The sequence below is a fragment of the Dermatophagoides farinae genome, chromosome 1 (assembly GCF_024713945.1).
Source record: "Dermatophagoides farinae isolate YC_2012a chromosome 1, ASM2471394v1, whole genome shotgun sequence".
Taxonomy (NCBI): Eukaryota; Metazoa; Arthropoda; class Arachnida; order Sarcoptiformes; family Pyroglyphidae; genus Dermatophagoides; species Dermatophagoides farinae.
In genome coordinates, this window is record NC_134677.1 from 2,479,881 (window position 1) to 2,491,965 (window position 12,085).

General features: G+C 27.6%; 2 protein-coding genes across 3 annotated transcripts; both read left to right on the forward strand.

Moving 5' to 3' along the window:
- The first annotated feature begins 960 nt into the window (after nucleotides 1–960).
- Nucleotides 961–5,415, forward strand: LOC124493093 (platelet glycoprotein 4). Of its 2 annotated transcripts, XM_075735447.1 has the most exons (9): nucleotides 1,062–1,263; nucleotides 1,442–2,253; nucleotides 2,339–2,483; nucleotides 2,577–2,938; nucleotides 3,017–3,136; nucleotides 3,384–3,696; nucleotides 3,758–3,886; nucleotides 3,973–4,125; nucleotides 4,218–5,415. In XM_075735447.1, exons 2-9 carry the CDS (start codon nucleotides 1,790–1,792, stop codon nucleotides 4,437–4,439), a joined length of 1,908 nt encoding a protein of 635 aa, XP_075591562.1. In that variant the 5' UTR covers nucleotides 1,062–1,263; nucleotides 1,442–1,789; the 3' UTR covers nucleotides 4,440–5,415. The 2 variants fall into 2 exon arrangements, with proteins under 2 accessions (XP_046912112.2, XP_075591562.1); XM_047056156.2 differs by having other exon boundaries at nucleotides 961–2,253.
- A 2,212-nt stretch (nucleotides 5,416–7,627) lies between these two features.
- Nucleotides 7,628–11,523, forward strand: LOC124493071 (Golgi-associated plant pathogenesis-related protein 1). The gene is made up of 4 exons (XM_047056129.2): nucleotides 7,628–7,909; nucleotides 8,061–8,212; nucleotides 9,739–9,957; nucleotides 10,075–11,523. Exons 1-4 carry the CDS (start codon nucleotides 7,852–7,854, stop codon nucleotides 10,498–10,500), a joined length of 855 nt encoding a protein of 284 aa, XP_046912085.1. The 5' UTR covers nucleotides 7,628–7,851; the 3' UTR covers nucleotides 10,501–11,523.
- Nucleotides 11,524–12,085: the final 562 nt, after the last annotated feature.

Genomic DNA, 12,085 nt, shown 5'->3' on the forward strand with positions numbered 1-12,085 from the left:
ACAACAACAACAACTAACCAAGGTGATGATGATGATAATAACTTATGTGTCTGTGGTGTTTGTGCACAAAATTTTCTCTCATATCCGTTTCTCTATTAAGCTATATTTGTGTGAAATTTTTTCATTTCATTTTATTTCATGCAAAAATGAAGGAAAAATAAAACACTTGGTCTCTTTGTTGTTGTTCATTGGACACATATATGATTATTATTATCATTTCAAATAAAATTTGGACCTGAAAAAAAGCAGCATTCATATATTCATGTCTAAGACAAACGGTAATGTGTTATTCATTTGAATTGAATGATAATAATAATGAAACAAGATCAAAAAAAAAGAGTAAAATGTTGGTATGCACCATGTTATAATGATGATGATGACGATGACATCAAATGTGCAATTGCATCGAAAAAAAACAGGAGATTCTTTCTCTCTTTTTCCCACTTTGTTTTTCATTCCCTTATTTCTTTTTGTCTATTTGGTTTGTTGTTATTTATTGGCTCCACCTCATCATACGAGTTTTTTTAACCATTTCAAAAAAAAAAAAATCGTTGTATGTTGAAAACTCTTCTGAATATTTAGACATGTGTCTGTCTGTCTATGTGTGTGTGTGTGTTAAATACAAACTCAAATGTGTAATGATAATAAACTGATGACGATGATGATGATGATCATCATCATCATTGTACAACACCGTTTTTCTCTTTCTTTGTCCGCGCGATACATTTCATCGGATTTTTATGTTGTATGTTCTGTATTTATTGTTGCATGGTATGAACACAACAACATTCAATGGAAAATGTAGCTTGCTTAACATGATGGAAAAAAAATGGTTATAATTTTTTTTTTCAAGAGAAAAAGAAAAAGATACTACCACCACCACCACCACCACTACTAATCATGATAATAAGTGTGTATATGGTGTGTATTAGTCATTCATTCAATGTTTTTAACCATTTCAGTGATTGAGGGCGGTTATAGTTTGCAGTAGTATATTTTGGATGTATCGATGGTTGGATTGTATGTGTGTGTGTGTGTAACTTGGATGGATTCTGTGTTTTAGTTTAATGATGATGATAAATATAATCGGTTGAATTTTTTTTTATTTTTTCTTTTTCTTGTTTGATGATTTGTTGTTATCGTTACAAGTATATGATGTGTGTACACATTTTACCGGCATTTTCCAAAAATGTTCCTTGTGATTATTCAAGATAACAAATAAAACATTATCATCATAGAGATAACCAATTTGTTATTGATTAGGTATTGTAGATCGTTTATTTTTTTTTTATATTTAAAAGTCGAAAGCAAAACATTTATACTCAAATCTTCCGATTCATATCAATTATATCGCCCATTGCTACATCATCATTATAAACAACCTGGTTTTTTGGGTGCCGTTTTTTTATAAATTTATTTAAATTCAAATTCGAAATTACAGCTAGTCCTAAACATTCAATTGTTTTTCATCTACTCAATCAAAAAAAAAAATCATTGTTATTTATTTATTTATTATTGTCATCATCATCATCATCATGATCATCGTGTGTGTCTAATTCAGAAGATTTTTTTTTCTTCATTAAAATTTTGGTCATTTCAACAAAATGCTGTTGAGAACAAATTCATTTTGATTTTTCCATGTTGGAATCTCATTCAATCATCAACAAATAATCAAACAACGACAACAAGTTACCCGGTGCATTTTATTCTTTAGTTTGCTCAAAAAAAAAAAATCAAAAAATTATTGTGATAATATTCAACAGAAAAAAATAGTCATCCTTTGAAGACAATGAGACCACCAGTGAAAAATCAATCACTCGGTAACCTGAGCCGTGATAGCGGTGTCCTAGAAATGGACAATCGTTCTAGTGGACATTCTAGATCTGCATCGAATGCTACATCTTGTTATTCCAATGATACCGGATTCAATGATCAAGTTTACATTGATACAACTTTGCCAAGAATTGGTCAAAAAATTAATTGCCGTATTAATTCCAAATCATGGATCATTCTTATAGCATTCATAATATCATTATTATCATGTCTGTGTTATGCTTATCTACCTTTAATAGTGACCAAAATTTTACAAACATTCATTAATATCAAACCAAATGGAGAATTTTATAATTTTTGGCTACAATCAGTTGAACCAACTGAAGTTGGTATACATTTTTTTCATATTGAAAATCCATGGGAAGTTGAAAATGGTCTAGAAAAATTAAAAATCAAAGAAACTGGACGATATTATTTTAAGTAAGTTTTTGTTTTTGTGTTCATTTTATAAAAATTCTTCACATTATTTATAATAAAAACATTTTTATTTATTTTTCAATTTCAGACAACGTTTCATTCATGAAGTTCATGGTTTCAATGATGATAATTCTATTGTAAATTTTACCGAACGAAGATATTTTTATTTTGATGAAGAAAAAAATGATTTATCATTAGATGCCAATATCACTGTTGTCAATGTGCCATTTGCCGTATGTATTTGTTCATTCATTTCCTATAGAGAAAAAACAGACATGAAAATTAATTTTGATTTTGATTTGTTTTTCTTTCAAATTAAAAAAAAGGCTATGAGTACACTTGTGCCGAATTATTTGGAAAATTCTTTTGGTTTAAATCTTTTCTCACATTTTTCATATCGAGGAATCAATGAATTTTTCGTTTCACATAATCAAACATTATTCATTAATACAACGATTCGTGAATTACTTTATGGTTATCGATTAAATATTCTGGATACTGCCGAATCATATAATTCCATGTTCAATAAATTTGGTTTCGATATTATGCCTACGGAATTTTTTCCAAACAATTCATTTGGCATTATGAATGGCCGTAATGGAACACCGGATGGACCATATGAAATGTATACGGGTCTTGCTAATACTCAAAATAAATTTGGTTATATAAAAACATGGAAAAATAAAACGTAATTTGCTTCATACAATATATTTTTTTCAATTGCAATCGAATAATTTACATTTTTTTGCTTGTTTAAATTTTATAGAAAACTTGATATTTGGAAAAGCGATTCTTGTAACGCTATCAACGGAACGGATGGTACAATCTTTCCAGCCGGTGTTAGCATGAATGATAGGCTGGATTTTTTCATTCCCGACATTTGCAGGTAAGCAATGTTTGAATATGATGAATATTCCGAATAGTTAAACTAGTTATACGATGAGATTTTTCTTTATTGAATAAAACAAACTAAATGAACTTGACATTTTATGTCTGGGAAATGAAATATTTTTAGCTTTATGCATTGAATTCTGAATAATTCTTTATGATCACTTGTTTTTTCACTGCCAAATTAAGTTAACCTTCATGATGAATGTGCTTTTATTAAATTGTGTCTGTTATTTCTCCCATAGATCGTTGTTCATTACATTTCAGGAAAAGTCATCCTACAAAGGCATTCAAACATATTTATTCTCTGCGCCGAATGACGTACTAGCCGGTCGACATACTAATCCAGATAATGAATGTTTTTGCATCGAAGAAGATGAAGAACTGGCAGAGAAACGATGTGTAGACGGAATATTTGATCTAGCCGGCTGTCAAAATGGCATTCCATTAATAATATCATTGCCACATTTTTTGGGCGCTGATCATAGGGTCGTCGAACAAATCGAAGGTCTTAAGCCTGATCCGGTAAAACATCGTCCTGAATTACATATTGAACCGGTAAGTTATAAATAAACCAAATAATTCAATTGTTTAAATTATGATTTTTTTTATTTCACAGACAATGGGGTTAGTCATTCATGGTGATAGTAGACTTCAAATGTCTATCCGGGTTGTTCCAAATGAAAATATGAATGGTTTTAATAAACTACGTGATGAACTTTACATCCCAATTTTTTGGGGCTATAAAGTAGGTTATTAATAATTTGTTTTCAAATGAAATCGAGATTTTAATCGTGATGAAATCGAAATTATTTTTTTTTTGTTTGTTTTTAGAAATTAGGCATGTCTGATGAAACGGCTCAAAGCCTTAAAAGCAGACTTTTTACTCCAGTTAAAATAGTTAAATTTACTTTAATCTCATTAATAGTGGGTGGATTGATTTTAGCCATCTATGGATTTTTTCGATGGGTCATATTCAATAAAAAGGTAACATAATATACAAAATTATTATCAATTTTTTTTTGTTAAACGGCCTAATAACCTAGATATTTTTTTCCTATTTATTTTTGCATATATAGATTACCTATTTTAATAATGAATATGATACTGAAAATGCAGCCAAACAAATGGATGAAAAATATTTCAGTGAAACGGCAAAAATGATTCCACGTGTTGAAAGTGCAACAAGTGATTTTGTCGATAGTAAAAGTGTTACCGGTAATAATTCATTGGAAAATTCTCCACAATCTTCTGAACTGGAACTAAAAAGTCTGGTCAATTGTGTTGAGACCGATATATGATGGCCATTTTTCTTTTACACTCAAAGAAAAAAAATATGATTCCAAAAAAAAACAAAAATCAAACGAACAAAATTATCATCATCATCATCATCCATTCATATACATCAAACATAAAAAACATTGTTGAACAATGTTACAAATGAACATAATCTCGAATCATGTTATTTCATTTCATAATTATTTATTTATATATTCTCACTCAACCAAATACATCCGATGATCTCATAATTTTGAAAATGATGCATTTTCTTCGGATGTATATTTTATATATTCATGTATATGGAATACTTATTCATTCAAAAATGGGTTTTATGGGTTTTTTTTGGTGGTGATTACTATGAAACTACTAAATTATTACTCAATCGGTCCAATGTCATTCAATCGATGAACCAAACAAACATCAATATCAATTATTACAAAGATTAATCTGGAATTTTTCAATTGGCCATTTTTACTTATATTTTTTATAACTATTCATTCATTATATTTCATTCATTATTCAAGTCCGAATTGATTGCATCCATAGATGTTTGGATGATTTTTTACAGTCCAATTTTTTAAACTCTCTACTCGTCTGTAGTCATCTTCATTACATGAATTGCCTTTTGAATATATGCAAATGATCAATCGTCGTGATATCAAAAAAAAGAAGAAAATTTTTCTTCCTATACTCATCTCTGTCCCAAAATTTTGAAAAAAATGATTGTTGCCCATTGCAATGGACAATAGCAACCATCATCATCATCATCTGATTTGATATTATACTCGTATTGCTTGATCGAATATTTATCAAAATCATCAATTTTATTATATTTATAAATAGAAAATATATTTTTGTAAATACAAACACACACACATAAAAGAATCAATTGGATGATTATTACACCATGTCAATGATTTATATTTTTGTTATTATCATGAAAATGACAATAATGATAATGATAATAAAAAAAAAGATTTTTTTTTTAATTGAAAACATGAATATTATGATCAAAGACACAGAGTATCATAATGCAATCTTTGTTTAAAATTTTTTTTTCTTGCTTTGGTCAAGTAACCATATTCATTAATTGTTATGATGCAATAATATTTATATGGACATGATTTGCATTTTGAAAAATTGAATTTTGCACCTGAAATTTAAAATCATCATCAAAAAGTTGGATGATGAGAAAAGCCTTTGATTATATTACGATTGATTACCGGTAATGTTTGAAATTTATTTTTATTTTTCATTTTCAAATCTCCATTGTCAATATTATACAAACCGAATATACGATTGATTTGATTGCAACAACATTTGAATTCACGTGCCGTGATCATACGTGATGAACGTTTAAGTGTTTTGAATGTGTAAATTTTGAATTGGTCATAAATTCACCGATGATGATGTTATTGTTGATAAAATTAACATTTTTTATTATTATTATTATTGGTATACAAATAAAAAATTAAAATTCAAAATATCATGAAATCATTGCTTTTTATATCTAATCATCATCACATAATTATTACCTAACTTCTTGACTACTTGATAGAATTATTATGAAAATACAAAATAAAGCTTTTGAACAGCGTTTAGTTACATCGATAATAATAACCTGAAGGTTTGATTCCAAATCGATTTAGAATTTATTGTTCCATTAAATAAATTCAGAATATTATGCAATCAAATGGAAATAACAAACAGACAAACAAACAAATGAATGAATTGATTCATAGACCTATAGGTGAACATATAGCATGACATGTGAACATAAATACAGAGAAAAATGTTTGCAAAACAACAACAACAACAACAGCAGCAATATTATTTTTTTGACTTTCATCATAACATTTTTTTTTTGTCACCGATTAAAAAAAAGATTCATTAGTAACTGTCACGATAAAAATATTGGTTCAAAAAACAGAAAAAAAAGGAGAAAGAGGAAAAAAAAATATTGTGAAAACACACACACACATGCTTGGTATCGCACCGAAAAAAAAATTATTGTAATTGAATACTGTTTGTGCAATGAATGAATGAATTAATTAATTATAATTATAATTAACAACAAAAAAAAACAACTGAAAGAAAAATTGTCATTTGTCATCATAGTAAAAAGATTTATAGATTTTTTTTATTGACAAAAAAAAATCTTACAAAAAAAAGGTAAACATGTTTTTTTTCTCGGTCAAAAATTTTAATGACTTTTCAAATATTGATTCTTATCTATAGTTAATACGTTCATATTCTTGTCGATACACATACACACACACCATTTATCATTTGTTTTTCAATTTTCGATTAAAGATTTTTGTCAATTTTGAATTGTTTTTTTTTTCTTATTATTATCATTTTTATTACCTAACTCGATCAATCATCGAAAATATTTGAAAAAGTTTATAGGTAATCACAAGTATGCAATTGTGTGTGTGTGTGTGTGTGTGTGTGTGTGTGTGATTTTTTTCGATACGAAATAAAATAAAAAATAAAATTAAAAAAATTGTAAACCAAAACGAATTGCAAGAGGCGATAATCATACACACACATAATGAAAAACAGCCCAGAATAATAATAATAATAAAAAATCATCCTCTTGCATACACTTGAATTGCTTATTCAGGATTTCATATATATACGTTATCAACAGCAGAAAAAAATTGTCTCTTTTATCTTTGAATGATCTTTTGGACATCACAACACACACACTGATAGAAAGAGAGAGATCAACCATCATATCGTTATGGAATCAATCATTCTAGTATTGATTTTCATGAATAAAATAAAGTAACGAATAAAATGAAAAAAGATGAAAAGAAATAGAATTGTATTATGATTGGCTTGCAGGCAACGCACACACACACACACACACAAACATACATAAGATCGAGGGTTTCGTGAATATCCATGTGGATGTATAATAAATGTAGTATATACAGGAAAAAATAAATAAAAGGTTGATACAAGTGAATATGAAATTTTTTTTACTTCTTTTTTTTTACTATGCAATATAATGGAAAGAACAACAACAACAACAAAAAAATTGTAAAACAGACCATGATCCTAATGTAGAATGATGTGATTCTTAAAAAAAAGATGTTGAATGAAAGATATCGGCTATGGTGATGATGATGATGATGATATGTAGTTACTTTCATTGCATTTTGTCGTTCTTTTTTTTTTCTTTCGTTGTCAAGCCGTCTTAGTCGTCGTCATCGTCGTCGTTGTTGTAGTTTGTATTCGGTCGAGAATGGCTGAAATCGAAACCGATATATAAAAGAGAAACCAAATCATCGATTTGGGCATAATCAGGCAAAAAAAAAGATTGTTCTGTTTCGTTGTTTGTTCATATTTATTGATTATTCTTTTTAAAAGTGAATTTGAATTTTTTAACGTCAAAAAAAAATTAATCTAGAAAATTTATCCAAAATGATTGTTCCAATGATTTTATCTGGTTTATTGATTTTAGTTTTTTCCATACCAAACGGTTAGTATTTTGTTGTTTTTTTTTCATTCATCTGTCGCATCAGAATTAAAAATTGATCCAGTGATTTTTTTAGAATTCGATGACTATTTTTTTTTAAATATTTTTTTTCTCTTTCTTCCTTTTTCTCTTTAATTCAAATATATCACAATAGTTATTGGTGTAATATTCCATAAAGGAAATGAAAATCTTTATGATAATCAATTCATTGAAACGACAAACGCTCAATTGACACAAGAATGTCTTGAATGGCACAATTATTTCCGTCAATTACATGGTGCACCACCATTGACTTATAGTCATGAGGTAAGATTTTTTTTTTGTTTCCTTTGAGATTAGTATTTTCCCTCTCTCTCTCTCTCTATCTATGATAAGGATGATTTGCATAGAAGATGGCCTTAATCCATACAACATAGATAGCTCAATTTATCAACACTAATAAAATATATTTGTGATTATTACTAATAATGACTTTTTTTGTTGTTTGTTTAAAAAAAGTAATTAACAGTTAATTTTCAAGAAAAAAAAACTAACTGAAAATAAAATGTGCAACAAGTGATAATTATAAATTAGTTAAGATTTAAGAACTTGAAATGTGAATGAATAATAAAATTATATTCCGTTATATAGTAGAATGAGAAGCTACAATTGCAAAATTTGATGATTGTGATGGTTACCATTTTTGATAGATCATAAGCTTTTTCAGGAATGTCATGAACGGAATTCAATGTTTTTCCCAATAAGAAAAAATAACAAAATATTTGCATATTGCTTGAAATCCGTCAAATGACAATAATATTTGTTCATTTCAATCTGTTTGTTGTTGTTGTTGTTGTTGTTGTATTTTCGTTTGTTTGTATTCTTTTCATATTTCATTATTGTTTACCTTAGACAGGTGTTTGTGTCTGTGAATTTTTAATCTTTATTTTTTTGAAATTAATTAGATTGTTTTTCAACTTTGAAAAAAAAATTTATTGAACATAAATGAATAATTTGATTTCAAAATTTTGAGTTTAAAATTTTTTTTGAAAAAAAAGAAAACAAAATAAACGAATTTATACTATAAATATGTTGATGATGCTCACCATACGTTGAATTCAAGGTTCATGTAGCTTATAGTATGATCATCATCGGTGATTATAGTTGTTTAGATTGATAGATTGATAGATAGATAGATTACCATAAAGAGATAGCTAAAAAAAGGCATAAATTTCATTTAAATTATTTGATTATCGTTTGATTTTCAATTGATGAAACAACAACAACAACAACAACAAAATTGAAATCTTTCGATGATAAACTTTATCATTGCATGGACTTCTTGTTAAAATTTGTTTTTTGTTTGAAAAAAAATTCTAGTCTTGGTTTCTATCTATTTACAGAATAATTAGATATTAAAATGATTGGTTTCTTGCAATGAGAATATATTTCATGTTCGTCGAAACAGATAAAAAAGACATGGAAATAAATTCTTGATGATCCTTGAAACATTTTCCAACCTAATCACTTGTTGTTGCAATATTGCTCATCATCATCATCATCATCAAGAGAGACAAAGCGAGAAAAAAACTGTCATATTTAATGATATTCATATTTGAAAATTTGAATTCGTTAAAACACTAAACTCGCTCTCTCTCTCTCTCTTGCATTCATTCTCTAGATTGTTAATGATATTCAATTCAATGTGATTAATTAATAGGAAAATAATTACTTATAATTAATTATCGAGATAGAATACATATGATTCAAAAAAAAATGACAAAATAATCAACAATATATAATGCGAAATAAATATTCTAACCATATATCTGTGATTCCATTATTCTGAATAGCTTGAACAAATTGCACGATATCGAGCAATCGAATTGGCCAAAAAAGATGGTACAAATTTTTATCATCATGATAATATGGATGTTGGTGAAAATCTTGCCTGGAATTCACAGGAACCAATCGATTGTCGTATACCATTACAATTATGGTATGATGAATGGAAAACATATAATTTCCGTAATCCACATATCAATCCACGTAATGGTCATTTTTCACAAATGGTTAGTAAATTGAAATTTTTTTTTCAAGAATTCAGAATTATTTTATTGTTCATCATTCTTTCTTTTTTCATCAAAATTAAATTCTTTTTTTTTTGGCAAATTCAAACAATCAAAAAGGTCTGGAAAAATTCAAGACGAATCGGCTGTGGTCAAGCAATTAGTAAAGGTAGAAAAGGTGGAACATTTACCGTTTGTAATTACGATCCTCCAGGCAATTGGAAGGGCGAAGAATTACAAAATGTTAGTCCCCCATTGAATGGTATTGGTATTGAATGGAAACCATTGGGTAGTAATTCTCATGTTGAATTACCACCAGTATCCACAATCAATTATTCAACACGTAAAGCTAATAAATGGCTTGGTAAATCACAATTGAATAAATATTATTATCGTTCACCGAAAAAAGTCCAATCATCATGGAATAATAATAATAAATTTACTACATATAAATACAATTATGGTGGTTTGAATAAAATGAAAAAAACATATCGTCAAAGTCCATTTACCGGTTATGGTTATGGTAAATCACCATATTATTGGTGAAAAATATCAATTAATCAATCAAGCAAACAAATATTCGCCATAAATACTGACAAGTAATCAACCTCCGAGATCAAAAAAAAAAAAAAAAAAAACAAAAAAATCAAGATTCTTTTAATACTCATCTCATATTCATTCAAATATTACTACTATCACTACGTCATAGACACACACACACACACACTCACACAGACAGACACATTTGACAACACCGAAATTGAATTCAATCAAAAAAAAAATCATTTTATCAGATCTTTTATGAATCAAAACAACTTGTTCATCATCATGTTTCATCGTTTTTTTTTGTTGATTCTCCTTTTCCATTAATTTATGCGTTGTGAATTAAACTGATGACCAGTTTTTTTCTTGCTGTCAGTTCCTGAATTGAAAGTTTTTTTTAAAAAAATTTTCATTATCAACATCAAACAACATCATCATCATTATCATCATCAGCATCGATTTTTTAACCGGATTTCAGTCATTCAATAAATAATATTATATTATATATAAATCGAAGAAAAAGATGCCAGTTACCAAGATTACATAAATCTAAATGATTTGTGTTGATCGATAAAAATACTTAAATCACATATATACAACAAATTTGTTCGCAAAAAAAAATACGGTCATTCAAAAATTTTTATCATTTCGGTTGCCCCTCGGTATTGATGGATATTTGTCTCTCTCTCCCTCTGTGTGTTTGTGTGTGGCATTCAACTATTTAATGATTCGTTTTTTCAATGATTTTTTTTTTCTCGAAACATCCGAATTTTTTTTTCACCTTTTGTTTCACTATTTATATTATTACCGATTATTCGATAATTTAATTGATTTTTTTTAATATTTTCCATTAATATTTGTGAATTCTTATTGGTCACTTTTTTCTCTCGTTTTATTTTTATTTTTTGTTTTTTTTTCTGTTCTGTTGGTTTGTACCGAAAACATTAAATATATACTTAATTTATATTTTCAAACTATATTCATTCATTCATTCATTCATAATAATAAAGTCTATCTATACAAACTAAAGAGCTAGTGAGAAAATTGAATAGACAACCGTAACAGTATGATGAAAAATTAAATTATGATTACTATCGATGATGGTGTGGTCACATTTATTGAATGAGAATTTGTTTCGATTCGATTTTTTATTTTTTTTTTTTTTTGCAAAGCGTATCATTTATTCAATCACATTTGAAATAAATGTTGATGACGACAACGAATGAATCGGTTCGATCGACATAGAAATCACAAACATTCGTGGAAACATCATCATCATCATCATCATAATTCATATCACCAGAAGATACAAAGAACGAAAGACAGATAGAAAGAGAAAAAAGAGAGAATGAGAAATTGAAAAGAAAACCTGTATTTGACTGTATAATTTATGATGAATGAGATAACAATTTAATTAGAAGATTTGTTCTTTCTTGTTTGATTCATCACATTTATCAAGATTCAAAATGAAATTTGAAAGAAATACTTATACATGATATGTTAGCGAAATAACAACAAAAAAAATTGATGATCATTGTTGCCATGGATTGATATTCCGATATTGATCATCGATAGATATTTCAACATC